At 33.4% G+C, this 18170-nt stretch overlaps 4 protein-coding genes and 1 long non-coding RNA gene across 9 annotated transcripts; 1 reads left to right on the top strand and 4 right to left on the bottom strand.

Moving 5' to 3' along the window:
- Positions 1-75: 75 nt before the first annotated feature.
- LOC136998244 (acidic phospholipase A2 PA4) lies at positions 76-7050 on the bottom strand. 3 transcript variants are annotated; one of them, XM_067350811.1, is made up of 5 exons: positions 6652-7050; positions 2404-2658; positions 1822-2156; positions 1424-1643; positions 76-1103 (listed from the first exon to the last, which is right to left on the bottom strand). In XM_067350811.1, the coding sequence occupies exons 2-4, from the start codon at positions 2656-2658 to the stop codon at positions 1445-1447; spliced, it is 789 nt and encodes a 262-aa protein (XP_067206912.1). In that variant the 5' UTR covers positions 6652-7050; the 3' UTR covers positions 76-1103; positions 1424-1444. The 3 variants fall into 3 exon arrangements, with proteins under 3 accessions (XP_067206912.1, XP_067206913.1, XP_067206914.1); XM_067350812.1 differs by lacking the exon at positions 6652-7050 and adding an exon at positions 5727-6495; XM_067350813.1 differs by lacking the exon at positions 1424-1643 and having other exon boundaries at positions 6652-6934.
- On the top strand, positions 2658-7863 carry LOC105670794 (uncharacterized). Its single transcript, XR_010888863.1, has 3 exons — positions 2658-4644; positions 4815-5014; positions 5618-7863. It is a non-coding gene; the product is annotated as an uncharacterized lncRNA (long non-coding RNA).
- On the bottom strand, positions 7293-10550 carry LOC105670790 (apolipoprotein D). 3 transcript variants are annotated; one of them, XM_012364511.2, is made up of 5 exons: positions 10392-10550; positions 9226-9348; positions 8512-8638; positions 8250-8345; positions 7293-7930 (listed from the first exon to the last, which is right to left on the bottom strand). In XM_012364511.2, the coding sequence occupies exons 2-5, from the start codon at positions 9343-9345 to the stop codon at positions 7452-7454; spliced, it is 822 nt and encodes a 273-aa protein (XP_012219934.1). In that variant the 5' UTR covers positions 9346-9348; positions 10392-10550; the 3' UTR covers positions 7293-7451. The 3 variants fall into 3 exon arrangements, with proteins under 3 accessions (XP_012219934.1, XP_067206908.1, XP_012219933.1); XM_067350807.1 differs by having other exon boundaries at positions 9226-9345; positions 10392-10522; XM_012364510.2 differs by lacking the exon at positions 10392-10550 and adding an exon at positions 9694-9741.
- Positions 10551-10909: 359 nt separating this feature from the next.
- Positions 10910-13488, bottom strand: Cdk1 (Cyclin-dependent kinase 1). The gene is made up of 4 exons (XM_012364509.2): positions 13256-13488; positions 12570-12862; positions 12112-12431; positions 10910-11945 (listed from the first exon to the last, which is right to left on the bottom strand). The coding sequence occupies exons 1-4, from the start codon at positions 13290-13292 to the stop codon at positions 11702-11704; spliced, it is 894 nt and encodes a 297-aa protein (XP_012219932.1). The 5' UTR covers positions 13293-13488; the 3' UTR covers positions 10910-11701.
- A 666-nt stretch (positions 13489-14154) lies between these two features.
- On the bottom strand, positions 14155-17885 carry LOC105670839 (arginine/serine-rich coiled-coil protein 2). The gene is made up of 5 exons (XM_012364577.2): positions 17661-17885; positions 17232-17312; positions 16029-16150; positions 14774-15482; positions 14155-14681 (listed from the first exon to the last, which is right to left on the bottom strand). Exons 1-5 carry the CDS (start codon positions 17721-17723, stop codon positions 14382-14384), a joined length of 1275 nt encoding a protein of 424 aa, XP_012220000.1. The 5' UTR covers positions 17724-17885; the 3' UTR covers positions 14155-14381.
- Positions 17886-18170: the final 285 nt, after the last annotated feature.

Raw genomic sequence — 18170 nt, 5'->3', positions numbered from 1 at the left:
TGTATAAAGTATGCATGAACTAAATTAGAACTCCTTAAAAAATACTTTTAGAAAAGGTGAATGAAAAGCAAGAAGTAGGGTTTTGCTTAAATATATATTTAATTTTTAGTACAATTGTTATTTATTCTTATCTAAATATTTTTTTCTATAACTTTTTTATGCTTGTAACATATATTTGAATCCTAAAGATAAATATTGGATTTTATGAAAATAGTAAAATATTTGTTAGAATATTAATATAGTTTAACAACATAGAAAATAGCTCGAAAGTTATTGTTCTTACTACGTAAATTAATATTACATCACTTCATTATAAAGTCATTAGCCATACAATTATTTGCCTTTGAACATAATACCTTAAAATAGCTAATTAACAGGTAGTTAAGAAATGCTTGTTATCAGCCTCAAGCAGAGATATAGTTTCATTATAATAGACTAGATTATGTTAGAATCAGTAATTATGACAAATCAAATAATTATGGCTTATGACACATCAAATAATATACAATTACTAGTGTCAATTCGAATATTCATATATTCTTCTTATTTTCAAGTTGCGAGAAGAATTAGTATATGATACTGTTGCCTTGTAACAAGCAAATCTCTCTACATTATCTCTGCAAATTTAGAAGAGAATAATTCTATCTTATATATAGCGTAGAAAAGACTCAATTAGAAATATTTTTTACAGGTAGCCAGACGATAGATCGAACTATAGTTACCAGGATGAATATAAATATGTACAGCAGAATACATTCAAAGGATAACATAATTGCACCATCCAAACAATCGGTCATGCTATTACGAAAGGATTGAGGTAACTTAATTTCTAAGAATGGTATGTAGTTGATAACGTGCACAATTGTGCGCGACAGTAAGGACGGCAATTTGATACGTAATAAACAACTTAGTTGTCATCATATCATGGTCGTATACTGGATCAGCCCTTTTATCTATTCTTTTTATCATCTTGGGGGTTGTCCTTCTGTCGCTTCCGAATTCATATGTTCATATTCAGAGGCATCAGAGGTACGTATTTATCACTAGGTCGGAATTTGTACTGTGAGCATAATCGATTGGACACTGCTTCTGCATAACCATTCCTGCAACAAATTTTATCGAATTATCGATTAGAGTCAGTCAAACTATCGAATTTCATCTCAGGGTTGCAGAGAAATTTGTTAAATAAAGCAATTTATAAACGTAATAATAAAATATTTGTTGAGATCTAAATATTTGTCAGCATTGAAAAATTAGTTTTTACAAAGTGGAAAAACTTTCACCAGAGAATTAAAATTGTTAAATGCAGAATAATATATAATATATAAAAACCTTCATCAGAATGTTAAAACTATTACATAAGAATTGAGAATGATATGCAAAACCATTATTAAAATATTAAAAAAATAAAAAAAATATTTACGACAAGTTTTTCTTTATAATTCTATAGACGTTTTAAAACAACGTCTTGCGTCGCCCGAGCAGCGGACAACGCAATTTCACGAAGATTATTCCTCTGCCTTCGCTCCATGAGCTCTTTGAGTACGTAGAAGGTTATCAATAACGGTCTTCCGAACCATCTTCTATGATCCGTTAATTCTTTCAAATAATATCTTGGGGAATTTATCCATACGATATCACAACTAAAACGATTTTATATATATAATGGCGAGAAGATTATTATAATTTTTAATTAAAATAACAATAATATTTATCTTAGTTTTTTATAAAATTGTTTCTTATAACTATTTAATAAATGAGTAAACAAATGAATCAAGTTGAAAAATTTTAATAACTTTGTTTTTATATAAAATTGCATACCTTTGCCATTCTGAGCATGGTCTTCTTTCTTTAAAACAGGTGACCTGAATAACATTGAAGAAAAGCGCACCAAGGGTGTTAGCCACCTCGGTATTGAGATTCTGCAAACATCTACGGAACTTTGCATCGCAATCGCAATGTGAACGAGTAATCGGCGAGTTATTGCATATACCATGTATACACTCCTGCGGCGCTATCGTATACGAACAATGATCATGTTCTCTGCAGCAAGCATCTTCGGCCGCATGTTGTCCTAACTCCTTGTAGGAATCAGCTATGTTGCCCGGTCCGCACCATTTGGTACCCGGGTATATCAAACCACCAGGCGCTTGGTTCTAAAGACAGGTTTTCAAAATATTCATTATTTAAATTATTTTCTGCAAAAAATTTAATTACACGAAAACATTGAAATATAACTTTTCTCAATTTTATTTAATTTGATGAAAATTTGATTTCATAAATTAATCTCAATTCATCTTCCAAGGTTAAACTTATAAAAATACAAAAATAGATTTTAAACAAAAAAACTCGAGTAATAATTTCAAATACTTTATTCTTGAATTTAAATATGGTATGTCTTACCTTTCCCCTATTTCGCGAAGCCTTGCAGGTCTCTTCGAGATCAGTAACGAGGTTGCTGGAAATCTGTCGAACTTTTCTGGGATCTGCGCCAAGGACCATTTTCTGGATGACCCCGCGATCATTGTAAAGTGCACAAAAAGGAGCGTCAGCATTTAATTCTACCATTCTGGACATGGTAGTGTCAGCGACCAGTACGCTCGCTTCGATTCTCTGAGCCCAGAGAATCGGCAGAACGCTCAACAGCACAACAAGCATCTGTGAAAGGTAAGAAATGACAGTCTGAACCATTCGAAACGAGTGATAGAAAACAACTGCTAATATTTCAACGGGCGGTCATTTCGACCGCGGGGGTCATTTAGCAATCGACCTTCGTTTCGAAGTGTTTGCATCGCCGAAAGTTTCGATTTAAAAACAGCTCTCAAGAAAAAGAAGACTAAAATTGTGCAATTTTAAGAGACACTCTCCAATCTCGCCAAGGCCACTATTAAATCAATTTTTTCGTAATGGTAGAACGAAAAGAAAGAAATTCTACCTGCTGCATAATGCTTTGTTGTATGTTGCAAATCAACATGTTTATATAAATTAAGAAACTACTTTATAATTTCTTAGCGACTTAATAACAAATCATTGCGATATCTTTACATGTCGAGTGAAAATTTTTGGTGTATTATTAGTAGATTTCACACGTAGATAATTTTTTCGGCAAATTACTAAATGATAAACTATAGTGGCTCTTTGTGATGAAAGAATTACAAATCGGCAATTTATTGCGTTGCTATTTACTTTTGCGAAATATTGCACAAAGTGGCAACTGTCTTTAAAATTGACAAAAATTACCAATATGCGACGTATACCTTCATGTTATTCGTTAAAACGTAGATGAGTGGGTGCCGGCAGATAGTTAAGTGCTCGCATTTAAGCGGATATATTTAATTCTGAGAATCGAACTAATCTGTGACCTCAGTTCGGTTTGGGTCGTTTCAATTCAGGGCGATCGTGAAAACGGAAGTGCGCACCCCGAAAGAGAACCCATATACAATTCATATACATAGCAATGTAGGTCAACGAGGTTCATTGACGAACTTGTCTTTTGAACCTGCGTCGAGGGCTGCCGACAACAAGATCACCCTACAATTAATTCACCTTGTCGACTGACCCAGTATACTGCACCGTTATTCGTCGCGAATCGCTATTATTAAATCATCAAAATTATTTATTTAAATTCTACTTTATGTTCGTCTCCCCGACTTGAAAAAAAGAATAAAATAATACAAATGTTTTTTCATAGAAAACATCAATTTTTCCATATTAAATATTTACTCTTCACAATGTTTCCATGTTTTCGTGTAAATATTAAAAATTGAATAGAATTATTTTTATTTTTAATGTAGGAATACATAATTATTTTAATATATATGATTTCAACATTGTTTAACCATTTCTTGTGATTCTTAGACAAACAACGAAATCTTTTTTATTGAAACGAAGTACAATAGTCTATTCAGCAATAAAGCGACAAGCTATTAAAGTTTAAGTGTTGAAAAGTTACAACGTGTTGTGCAACATAAAACTCTTTAACTCTTTAAACGAAATAAGCCTATTATCTCCAATCATTTGCATTCTAAAACCTTTCGCTTTTTTTCTTCGAAAAGACAATCAAACTCGAAAATTGAAATAAAGTATTATATAATCAATCTCATTATATGATAAATAAAATATACGAATTGTCTCGAGCACTACGAATGGCAATCAAAGTTATGCTTTTTTTGAAAAATTTAAATAAATCTTTTCTAGCAAAAAGTTAAAATTATGTATTACACATTTATTTTTCAATACACGCAAAAATTGAAGTAATAATTTTTATTAAGAAAAATGTTCTCTAACAGAAGTTCAAGTATTTTTATGTTTTTAAATGAATCTTTCTATAATTAATTACAGAAGAAAATCGATTACAGAGCTATATAAAGAATGTATTATTGACTTTTACATTTTCCGATATAGCTTGTGTAATCAATGATGTTGGGTCAACGAAGATCGTTGTCGAACTTGTTTCTTGAGCCTATGTGTCAATGTATGACAGCAAGACAACTTTATCATAATTGGATGCAATCTGGACGACTATAACGCATCTACATTTGTCTCGTCGGTCATCGTTTATTCCTAATCGCGATTATTATCAAATCAGTTCAACCAACAGATTTGTCGTGCTGACGAAAGCAGACGTAGCACAGAACGATAAAGGTAAATACAAAAATATCTATGTATCTTGTTGTCTTTTTACATTATTTTTTCTACATTCTTATCTTTTGACAACGCAATCTTTGTAGAATACGAAAGTCTTTAACTTTTACTGCTCAATTATTTAGGACAACGTGATCTATCTTTACGCAATACTTTTTCGTACTTTCTAGCACTGACAAAACTGCGAGAAGGCATATGTGGAACATACAGGTGCAAGTGACTATGGAGATATCTATATAAAAAAAAATTATTCACCGTCAAGAAATCATTGCTCCTTGATATTAAAGAAAATTGAGAGTTGTATATCTGTGAAACGAAGAATTTAAGATATGAATTTTAACAATCTATCTACATTTCTGTCTAGAAAATGGTAAGAATTCGTAAGAATATATTCACAGTGCTAAATTTGAAATTTAATATTAATTTTAGAATTAAAAATGTTGACTATCAAAATTTTTCATATTTAATATACAACTAGTACACACGGTCACAGGAATGCCTTAACACATGAACTTGCACGAGTGTAAATTTCACAGGCCGATTCAAATGTGCCTTGACACTCGTTAACAAATTCATGTGTTAAGGCATTCCTGTGATCGTGTGTACAAAAGAGAAACTTTTAATAAATACTTGTGCGCATATTCCAATCATTGTGTAATATTACAAATTTTTTAGTTTGTAATATTAAACTAATCTGTAATATGTTAAAACATATTTACGATATTTTTTTACCGTTATAGAGATATACATGTTCTTTTAATGTATTAATTTCTAATTTTTAATTACAAGTTTTGCTAATTTATAATCAATTTATTCTTAACAAAAATGTGTTAAGAAAATCATTATTTATTGCAATATTCCGATTATTAGCATCACATATCTTTGAAATTTAAATTAATATTTTATTAAATTTACCTAAAGTTAGTTGAAAAATATATTTATTTCTGTTTTCTAAGCAATTTTTCTTTTTCAGCATACTTGATCAAGAATTATAGATGCCTCAACAGTTTTGCTGCAATTGAATGCAAAATCTCTATTTCTACCTGAAGATAAACCAGTCTGGACGAATGATTGGAACTTACATCGCTCACAAGATAGATGCTCACGATTATTAATACAATTCGGAGGTGATGCAGTTTCCTATCCGAGACCGACAAATCCGCGAATACGACTGAAAAAAGAAGGTATGGAAACGCAGCGGATGCGCGAATCCGCCGATGCAAGTCTAAACTGCGCACCCCGTAACCCACCCTGCAACACGACCGACCCGTTGTGCACTGCAGTGCGTATAACGGGCAGTAAAAAGGGTGCAGCCGTATTTCTGTAGTTCGCAAAAGCTATATATTTCACCAAAGCGCACAAGATTGCTAAAATTAGATTTCATCTAGAAAAACTATGGCTGATAATTAGTTTCAGTCTTAGATTAGACAATTACTTTTTCGAGAGGAGTTAAAAATGAAATGGATAATGGTGTATAGTTTTCATAAATAAAACATAAATCGTCATAACACAATCTTAGCATAACAAGTAAACCGCAAGTATATATATAGCGAAAGTTGATGCGTCGAAATAGCGTTATTGAACCGGGATAGCTAATGCTGTATTGTGGCAATAAGAACACGTCAGTGCGTAAGAGTAAGTGCACAACATTACGCCTATTTCGCAAAATTTCTTTTAACGAACTTTCGATTTTCGTATAAAATATTCGGATAGTGCAATATTTTGGAAAAAGGCATCGGTGTGCAACGGCTAAATGAAACATAAATTAAATGTATTGACAAATCTAGGAATAAAAGAGAAAAAAATAGTATTCACACATATATTTAAAACGTAATTTATAATTTTAGCATTCCAATAATATAACAAACAAAAAATAGAATATTGCATCGATCAATTTTGTTTAAGAAAATACAATAAGAGAGAAAATACAGTACAATATTAGAAATTATGTTAGAAAAATATTACACAGTTGCCAATATTTTCATGCATTAATATAAGCATACATACCTTGAAATTCGCTGTTGTCGACTTTGCCGCAGAAAGATGCGACTGTATTAAAAAATCTCGAAGACGATTCAACTATGAAATTGGCTTGTTGCTCCTCAACAGTCACTCTCAGACTGATGGTTCCACCGAGACGTCAGGATACTAATATTCGCGGTCGCGTATATACCAACACCACCGGTCACATTACACACGCATTAGGGGAGAATCTAATTCATGTGATGGAGAATGTTTATGTAGAGCACGTCGCAAGAGAGCAATTGATTTTTCCCATCTGTGAAATGTGTCAATGAGAAATTTTTCCTTGCACAGATAATTCGGCCTTTGTCCTCAGAGAAATAATTTTCAATATTATGATTTGAGAAAGATCATCCTGAGATCACTCGTGATTTCACGTTCTTTTGAAAAAATGTATACAACAGTGCAAATAATTTTGTCATAGACAATTTTTTTCTAATTTTTTAATACACGCAACTTACCGACGTGATCGATAGCGTATACAGCTGTGTTCTATAGCTATTACTAGAAGTTTCTATGAATAGTGAACTTGACGCACGACAATATAAGACCAAAGAATAACGGCAAACTATTATATATATATATATTAGGTTCAATAAGCAATAAGATATAGCAATAAATATATGTTGTGCTTTTATTTTAAAGTTTTATTAAATGTCAATATTTTTAAAAATATACATACGTTATTAACAGTATACATTCGTATATAATAGTCTAATCGTCTTGAAATTATGAATAAAATAGAATTAGAATATTAGAATATGTGGTAACGAATTCGTTAGGATTTAGGGAATCCATTCCACGTCGTTGGTCTCTAATCTTCCACCGCCACTCCTAACATTCGACGTGACGCGGCTGTTTTGTTCCGTCGATGTTTGATCGTCCTTTCCGGCTATTTTGTGATAGACCTGACTTCCGGTTTCAGCGACCCACTGAACTCCGTCACCGATCTTCTCTCCCGCTTTGCGCACCGCATTACCAAAGTTTTCGGCGGTAAAGGTGTTAGGATCGATGTTGATGTCCAGGCTGTTGTTGCCATGCGGGCAGCCGGACTGCGAGATAATGCTCAGATCGAATGGATCGACACCGTATTGAGCCAGTCGTTGACGTATTTTATCTACTTGACCCTGATCCAGCGTCTGGGTCCTCGAGAGAATCGTCGCGCTTTGCCGATGGGCGAACGCCAGTTTCTGGCACGTGAATATCCCGGCGTACGTGTCATAATCCGTCATAAACACCACGTGAGATGCGCTTCCAGCTACATCTAGATCACAGATACGAATTTTAGTTATGCAATGCGGAAGTTCATAATTCGAATGCGAACTATTAACTAAGAAGACAATTTTATTTAACGTAAGATTAGAACGTAGCCATCTGTCTCCAATTTGTATAATGTCTTGTTATTTGTGACAAATTGAGGAAGAAGCTACTGTTTTGAAGATGAAACTTAGCTTCTATTAAAAACCGTTAGAAATCATTATAAATTTTGCCATATAATACTCAAAATTATTATTCTATTTTTTATAAAGTAAATTACTTTTCACGCTAATAAATTTATGATTAATTTCATTTAAGGCACTTACTAAGAGGGAAACGGACTTGCATACGCCCTGGAGTGCTAGGTTCGGGTACAGTCAGATCGCCGGTGTAGTGATATTCATGTTTCAACGGCGTAAGACCTGCACATATGCATCCGCAATTACGGATAATTCATCCCACTTGCTAGACATTTATCCCATTGACTTTTATGACTCCCAGTGGGGTCCCGATACGTCACAAAAGTTGACGTGTCACCTTTCTTTATCAATCGCATGACACATGCTTGCTGATTTTTAATTATCTTACCTAAGATCAGATGATCCGAATCCTGCGTTATCACGTACTCGCCTGGCTCTTCTCCTCGCGTGTAATTATAAGTGATGCACTTGCTACCAGTCGATGTCTTCTGAATGACGTACCACAAGCCTAGAAACTAAAATTTTAAACAAATCGTTAAACAAGTTCAAACAATTATTTTCAGGTATCATAAATTATAAACTTAATTAAAAAATAAACATAGATGCAAATAAAATAAAATTTTAAATTGTTACAAGGGCAATTTTTACTCCTAGTAAGCAGTGGTCGAAGTAGGAAAAAATCAGTAAGAATATATTTTCCTAAAATTCCCAAGATAACACACCGTTCTATGAACGGTATCCTGCAGCAAAAAGAAAAATAGATCTAAAATTACTAACTAAAGAATTTAAACCTTGGTTTTTCATGTTTTAATTTAGAATTTAATGCCCATAGTCTACGTAATCATAAATAACAAGCAAAATAAGGGGAAAGAGCATAGTTCAATATTATCGGGCACATAGTGGCATACCAATTAGCCAGACGGTATATCTTCCAGTTAAAAATATAGTGACGATATTTCATTAGCCAGTGACATTATGGTTTTTTTTGTAATCTACAAATTTAGCGATGATATAGTGCACCGCCTCACTTCGAACACTGCTGATCAAAATAAGCAACGTACACATCTTGATAAATTTAAGTTGAACTGATAATTGGACTTACTCTGTTCATCTGAAAACTCTGCATAGGTTCCACGATGGGACAAGCGCCCATATGATACGTATGAGCTTGAGTAAAAGCGAGGCATCCCGCCAATACCAAACACCAGGTCAAGGACTGCATCTTCTGAAAGCAACAAAAAGGTATTCAGATTCTCGCGCAAAAAATTACGGGTTTTTCCACAAATTCGATACAAAAAATTAGTATCAATAACTAAAACTTGTTAGGATGTTTTCGAATTTCTGATTAAAATTTATTCATCAAATTTATTATGATTATTTTATTTTTAATCTGTTAATAAATTAGTACACAATATTTTTTATTATATTTAATAGACAATATAATATATATAAATAAATGAAAAAGTTGAATAATAATAGTAATGTAGAATTTAATGAAAGAGTATTGGTTTAATAGCAAGTATCTGTACAAAGCAGTGAACAAAAATCGAACGTGAATTTTAACAATTACGGAAGTTTCGACGGAAGCAGTGACATCACGCATCTTTATAATTTCAATACAATTCCGGTGCATATAACTATCCGTATAAGCGCACTATATTCAGCAGATAAAGATCTTTATACAAGCACAGTCATGATCTCGGATTTCAAGTACAATCAGTGGAGCGTGATTCATTCGCCTTGGACACACATCACAGAGCAAAGACCTCTGTTTTGTGAGCCCCTACAAATAACAGCGATGCTTGTATTCGTTTTTTTCACCTATTTTATATAATATAACGATATGTCGATGACGCGCAGTAATAACTGACACATAAAATGATTAGGATCGACCTGTATGACCTCTCGTTTCGTGACGTAACGAATATTTTTACTTTAAATATGCGATAATATAAATCAAGTTAGTTTCATTTCTTTTATCTTCTTTACAAATATTTTTACAGCAAAATCAGAATTTATTTAGAAGACTAAAAGAAGAAATACATATGTTTAATTAATATAGTTTTCTATCTATTTTGCACAGAAGGTATTAAATATCTTTTGTCTGAATGTATGTGAAAGTGAAACAAGATTCTTAAAAAGAGTGAACAGAAATTTAAGCAACACGATATTATCCAGCTAACACAAAAATGCTTATGCAGGAAATGAGATAAATACACTATTCACGTACAGAAAGAAATAAAGTTATGAACTCGAAAATGTACTCACTGCAGAAGTTGTTGCTGGTCTCTGCGTTCGCACTATAAACACAAGTCTCAATGGAGAGATGGACTTTATGTGGCTGGTACCCCACTCTTATACCAATTACAGTCCACGTACACACTCCCCGAGGCACACATCTACGAGGATTGAGACGGAGAATGTGTTGCTTTGCTCTGCAGTTAATAATCACTGATTCATCTTTCGTTTTTTTACACGCGATACGTTTATATATTCATATAGTCGCATATCAATATATACATCACCTCTTTAAAAAGTTCAGAAATACGTAATTATCATTAATTACGTTCGATTACGCCAATGAGAATGATGACATCCATACTTATGAACATAATAACAAATGTTTTCTGAGAATCACTAATTCTCTGTAAATGGAATATATACGGGTTCTCCCGCTTTTCTCAGAAACTAATGTGATTTAAAGCGAGTTCTATGTGATAATAAGTAACAAGAATGTCTAATGGAATAATTTTTATGGCTACTTTTTTATGTGACTACTTTATAAGTAATACCAGTAGAATATTATTTATTTATAAAATACAAAATTTACATTAATGTCTTACAATTTTTGCGACCAACGCTCACAGTATGTAAATATATAAACTTTTTGTTAAGGCACGTGTACGCGTGCTACAGTAGATTTTAAATACAAAATTATTAATTTCGTTTTATGTTAGTGTCATTGTATGACTATAAATTTACTGTAAGAGAAAATAAGACAGCAAGATGATAATGATTAATTTTGATGCTTCCAGTAAAATTCAGTAAAATTAACTTAAAAGTATAGTATGAAAATAGATGCATGTAGAAGACTGCATATTATACTATGTTACAAATGTTAAATATGAGAATAAGAAAACTAAAGTTTAAACACATATAATACTGACATTCATCGAATGTAGATAGATAAAATATTGAGCACTGGAAGATGTAACATTGGCATCATTAATTGAAACAGTTGTAAACCAAATACCGCATAAAACTTACTTATATGCAACGTTATGTAAAATATTTTGTTGTAATATTCTAATGCTTATATATGTATAGAATTTACGTAATCTAATAAAAACTGTAAGCTTACTTCCACATAAAACGGATTATGATAAAAATTATACATTTTTATTTCAAAAAATTAAATTTTAAATGATAAAATAATCGAACAAGTAAAGGACATTTATAGCACAAAATAAGTTAACCTTCAGTACACTCTGAGACATACTTTTTACGTTGTCACACGATTAAAATGCAAGATGCGAATGCAAAACGATGATACCGATTTTTCAAGTCACTTTTTTGCTTCATGCAGCAGGTAGTTTGCATTTTTCCATGCCGTTGAAGTATGGATGTTGCAATGCTGCTCTTGCGGATATTCTGTACACAGGATCATACGTGAGCATAGCTTGTAATAGATCCAGTCCATCCTCATCTAATGTCTTCACTTGCGACTCCAAATTATTCGTCATCCAATTCGGGAATGTCGCTTTGTAATCCGACAACTGTGTAACACCTGGCCATATTTCTTCCGTAGGTGTTCTTAGTATCCTGTAAAATGGCGTTATCATTAAATTTTCTACAAAGAATAATTAAAAAATAGCTTTCCTCCTGGGCATAAAGCTAAAATAAATGAATACATACAATACATAATTAAAAAGTAGTTTTGTATAATGATAAATATTTTATAATGATATAACAGTGGATAAAATGTTACCGGAATATCCTGAAAAGCTGATCAATCTCACTATCTCCTTGGAATAAGGGTTTTTTGGTAGCCATCTCTGCAAAAATACATCCAATACTCCACATATCAATTGCGCATGAATATCTCGTAGCGCCAAGGAGAATTTCAGGTGCCCTGTACCATAAAGTTACAACTTCATGGGTATATATTCTAACTGGGATTCCAAAAGCTCTTCCTAGACCAAAGTCTGCTACTTTAATGATTCCAGTTTTATCAATAAGCAAATTTTGTGGTTTCAAATCACGGTGTAATATTCTACGTTTATGACAGAAGAGAATCGCACGTGTGATCTAAAACATAAGTATTGATATTAATACATAATCAATTTTCATAAATTTCCGGTTGATATACCCAATTTGTGCATTTATATATCTAACATAACAATATTATAGAAGATAATAACTTGATGTAACTTGATTTAAACAAACCTGGTATAAATAGGATTTAACCATAGATGGTTCCATTAATTTATTTCCCAAACTATCCATATACTTTTTCAGATCCATAGTGAGATATTCAAAAATAAGGTACAACCTCGATTCTTCCATTAATACATCGATTAAGTTCACAATATTTGGATGACTTAACTCTTTGAGCAATGAAATTTCCCTAATAGCAGTTGATGGTATTCCTTCGTCATCACTTTCTAAACGAATCTTCTTCATAGCTACAATTTCTCCAGTCTTCTTATGCTTCCCTTTATACACCACTCCATACGTACCTAATCGAAAATCAAACTTTTAAAACGTACTGCATATGTTATCTATATACAAATAATATATAGATAATAATCAAACATTCGCAGTTGGGTATATAACCAAAAATGAAATTTTGAGGAAAGAAATAGCTAGTAATTAAATAATATTGCAGTGCCCATTTAACAAAAAGAACTTTCTATTCTGTTTAACCATAAATATCTAAGTATGATATATACAATTTATAACATTCTAATGCCATAAAAGAGTACGAGTTTTTCATTAGAAATGATGCAGCAGTAGATGAATTGTTGTTGAAAACAGATAGCTATATATATTTACTCCAAATATGATGTAACACATACGATGCAGTAACCTGAGGACAATAGTCCTGTACTAGGATAATATCACACACTTACCTTCTCCGATTTTCTCTATTTTAATGAAGTTATCCATTATGCGTAGCAAAGGGAACAGAGGTAAGTTCTACAGCGACCACCGAAACTTCGCGTGATCCACGTGTTGACGAGGCTAGTTCTTGTTACAAAAGTTCGTCAGATGTCGGCAATAAGGTAACGAACAAATTCAAATCAAACGTCGGTATGCGCCATATTGGTAAACACATCTACAGCTGTGTTACGAACTGCTGCCGCTAGACGTTCCGACTTACTATGTACTTCCGCTGAGTGGCGCGCCTCAATACAATGGCAATATCCTTTCTTTATGCCTCCTGCACACAGAATTCACACAGAATTCACACTAGAACAAGTTTCACTTAACAACCAATCAGCCTTTTACTTGTCCGAAAATAATAAATGTCATAAGAAATAATTGACTAAATAAATGACTGCACCATTTTTGGTGCATGTCTTGTATAACGAATCCAAAACTTTGTGGACGTGCTTTATTGCCACATCTATTAATGCCCGATTCTACCAACGTAGATTAATTTTAATCTCGGTTTAACTTACTCTTCACCTTTTTCTAATTCTTAGAACTAGAAAAAGATGAAGAGTAAGTTGTCCGTGATTAAAGTTAATCTATATTGGTAGAAATGGGCATTACTCTCTCAACTTAACTTTTGACAAAATGAACAGAAATTTTATGAGTTTGTACAAAAATCACTATTTCAACATAATGAAACAATTACTTAAATACTTAATTTACCCATGTTCTTATTTGTACATTTATATATAAATTTAAAGGAATAATTGGGAACAGGAGTCCTGAGAAATTTAGATTACTTTATGATAAAATATAGTCAATAAACAATCCAAATTATGGCAAATAGCATAATAAATAAGCAGCGCATCCGAGATTTCTAGATAATCTTAATAAATTTATTTTTAGTGTTTATAACACGCAAATATATAATTTCATTTATTTATGGTGAACTTTGAAGCTAATTCGGTTGCAGCTCGCTATCATTACTTAAAGACTTAAAAATAACCAGACTCAATATAAGATCATCAAATTGCTGAACGTAACATTTAAATATACCTATATCTAAATGTAATTAAACAAGATATGAGGTTTCAGTACACTTTATCGTGGAAACTGATAGCCACTGGTAGCATAACCCAGCCCTACACCACGCTGCGTGTGTGTAGTAGCGCGTGCAACTTCGTATTGCTGCTCCATATTATTGAACATCTCTTCCTGTTTCTTTAGAATATCCGGCTTGGCTCCCACTGTCGGTGCGCTAGGTAAATCACCCTTAATACCCATCAGTCGCTTAAATTTGGCTGATACCTTTCCATCCTGATCGTGCGTGAAAGTTGTTCCCATCCATGTATTGGCAGTGGACGCCGTAGTCGATGTGCTATTACCGTCGTCTTGTTTTGTCTACAAAAGAAGAAATAATAATATGATTATAAAACGAGATGAATAAGATTGATAAATGATATCATTATTGTTATAAGTAATCACTACTTTACCTTTGCCCACAGCAACTTCCTCTTCTGGATTTGCTCCGCGTACTTGCCCTGCGTCGCCGTCGCTAGCGGATTGTAATAATTTTGTTCGCTCTGCACGCCGCTCGGCATACAGTCACCACCTTCCGGTGGCTTCAGCTCTATGCCTAGTTTTTCCAATTGGGCCAGCTTGTTCCGACCTTTTTCCTCTCGATAGCTCATTGCCCTAAACGACGACAGCGGCGCGCGATCTCTCGATCGCGATCTCGACCGCGTGCGATCCTTTTCCTTGTGATAACTTGAGCGCTCGTCCCGATGTCGATCCTTTGACCGATCATCCCTAGAGTGTCGTCGATCCCGATCCCGATCTCGATCCCGATCTCGATCCCGGTCCCGGTCCCGATCGTTGCGGTCCCTGCGCCTATCCCTGTCACGATTACGATCCCTCTTGTCGTCCCTATGATGATCCTTGTCACTCCTCTCTCTATCGTCATTCTTCTCGTCTCTGGACGATCCAAGGGACGTTTTGCGCTTGTCATCATCCCGCGATGATCTTCTGTCATCGTCTCGACTTTTCCGATCCTTACTTCGATCTCTGCGATTACTACTATTATCACGTTGCTTTCGATCATCATAACGACGATTTTTATCGGATGAATGACGACTCCGATCGCTGCGGTCTCCTCGCCTGTGATCGTCTTTCGAACTCGTGTGGTTCTCGTGATCGGTTCGCCTGTAAAACGATTACGTTCTGCAGGGGTATACCACACAGATGCGTATTATTATTCTGTACATGACAGATATATAATTTGATATAATTCTAACAGGATATACTAAAATTACATTCATAAAAATGTACTCAAATCTTGGAAAAAATTTCTTTAGAATTTCAGGTACTTTTTATAAAATTTCGACAAAATAAAATGTTTTTTAATAAATTCAGAACAATTTTATTTGTTGTATAAACTTCTTAATATTTCCTATTCAGAAAAAAAATAATTTAAAAAATTAAGAAAACCATTCAAGTTTCAAATATCAAATTTTAAAAATATTGCAAAAAAAGATTCATCTAATTAAAAAATAAAAATAAAATTCGAAGACATAGAAAATCTTTATTTTTAATAAAAATTACCTGATTTTTTCTGTCAAAAATAAATTTCTGAGACTTCAAAGATTTTCGAATTTCTCCAGGTAGTAAATACCTTGCTTATATAAAATTTTATCTCTATAAAACATCGCATTAGTACCTGCATTATGTATAATTAACAAACCAGCCTACCTCTGGTCTGAGGGAGAAGGTAAAGCCCGAGACGATTCCGTTCTCGAGCTAGATTGCGTCGTTAAAGGACTATTTGTGTGTTCGCTACTGGATTCTCTAGACGAATTGTTGTTGTTGCTCTCCTAAAGAAAAGAAAAATTATCACCTTAGTACGAACCTCTACTAAGTAAGAAATAGCTCTTAATTCCTACCGCAAAAACTATTCAGAATACGTAACTTTAATACACGCAAAATTGAATTTTCTGACAGTAAATAACATATTCGGAAAATTTATATTATCAATTTAAAAAAAATGCTTTTAATGGGTATTAAAAATAATGTCAACTTAAAAAAATGGGAATTCAATTTTCTTGCATCTTTGGTTGTACTTGATACAAAAGTTTTGACACACAATAATCTATGTGTCATTATATTAATTATAGACAATATATACATGTTTATATGTTAATTACCAATAAGTAAAAGTGGAACCAACATATGAAACGATTGTGTCACAAAAAAGAGAAAGAGAGAGAGAGATAGAAATAGAGATAGAGGAATATGAGGGCCCTTCACATCTATCTGCTTCTGCAGTTAGTTATTACCCGAGTATACTTGTACACATGGTTTCTTTGATGGTTGATGTTTTGTTAGTGTTACCTTCTGCCAGCTTCCTCTACTCACCTATGTCTTCTGATTAGGACTTGGGGGTAGTCTTGAAAGACCCTCACACAGCATAGACCTTGCCGAGATGCGTAGATATTGTATCATGTATTACCAACAGAGCTACGTGTTAATATTGTCTCACGAAATGGCACTATTCCCATTTACTTATCATTTAAATTTTAACTATGTCAATGATAGCCCGATTATCCTGCGTAAGATTTCAAGGTCCTGTCTTGTCTCCTGATACAAGTACTAAGCTAATTTTGCCCAATTTTATTTGTAATAACTTCTATTGTGCCAAATCATAATCTGCTTAATTGTCTGATAGTGCTTCCAAATAGTAGCTTGCAAATTGTATTTGTTTATTGTGGTAATATTGACTATAATTTGGTGACATGACCTTGCAAAACCAGATAGCCCCTTTACATATCAGGCCTAAGACTTTGCACGTACATACAGCACCCATAAAGTCATTGTGGTATCTTCTTAGGCATTGTCCGAATGATTCGTACTTAATAACTACGAATTAAAAATAATGGGTGTGTGCTTTTACTATACCTCACTCATGTCCATTTGTACTGGGTCATAATTAGCATCGCTAGCCCTCCTATTTGCCTCTTCCTGTGCTTGATCTGGCATCTGGAAAACAAAATCAAGTACTTTGCATTAATTACACATATTGATATAAATTTACAATTACATATTATATATATTTATAATTATAATTTAAATAAATTATATAATTTATAAAATTTATATTAAAAGAAATAAATTAATTGCATATATAGGTATGAAATACACGATGTGTAAATTGTAGAAGCATGTATAAATTATGAAATAATGTTCATTAGATAATGTGCATAGCGGAACTATGTCTAGCTACGTCTAGCAATATACATGGCTATTCCGAGGCGTCTTGAACAAAGCTAACCGGTTGTCAGGAACGCGTTTACAGCGTATTATTAGCGCGTCGCTACAATTACTCACCTTCACGTCGTCCGAATTGTTACTGTTCTCGCCGTCGCTAGCGTAATTCGCCAGCGAATCCATAATGGCGTGTAAACGACACAATCAATTGTTTGCTAAACTGTCCGTATTACAACGTATATCGTTCCTGAGTGCTATTCTGGCGCAACGCGTCGATCCTAGAACGTAGACTTTCTAAATCTTCTAGACCTCCAGTTAGTGTGATTTGATAGCGGAAGCAAGATATGGACTAAATATGGTGTGTTCAGCAAGCGCGACCTAGCGGTAACACAATGCATTGTCTTAGCCTCTGTATAATTTTGTTAAAATTTTTAATCAACCGTAAAAATCAGCTGATAACATATGCCAAAGAACTGCAGTGATTAATCTACTCGACTCATCAAAGTATACAAGTATCTCCGAAAAAACATGAATGTCATGTATCCTTGGACTTTTAAAAACTCATACAAATTGTTGAAGGATACTTCAGCGACAGATATGAATAATAGATGTCATACAGCAAATCATGAC

This window comes from Linepithema humile, chromosome 2, assembly GCF_040581485.1.
Source record: "Linepithema humile isolate Giens D197 chromosome 2, Lhum_UNIL_v1.0, whole genome shotgun sequence".
Classification (NCBI taxonomy): Eukaryota; Metazoa; Arthropoda; class Insecta; order Hymenoptera; family Formicidae; genus Linepithema; species Linepithema humile.
This window is presented reverse-complemented; position numbering and strand designations above follow the sequence as displayed.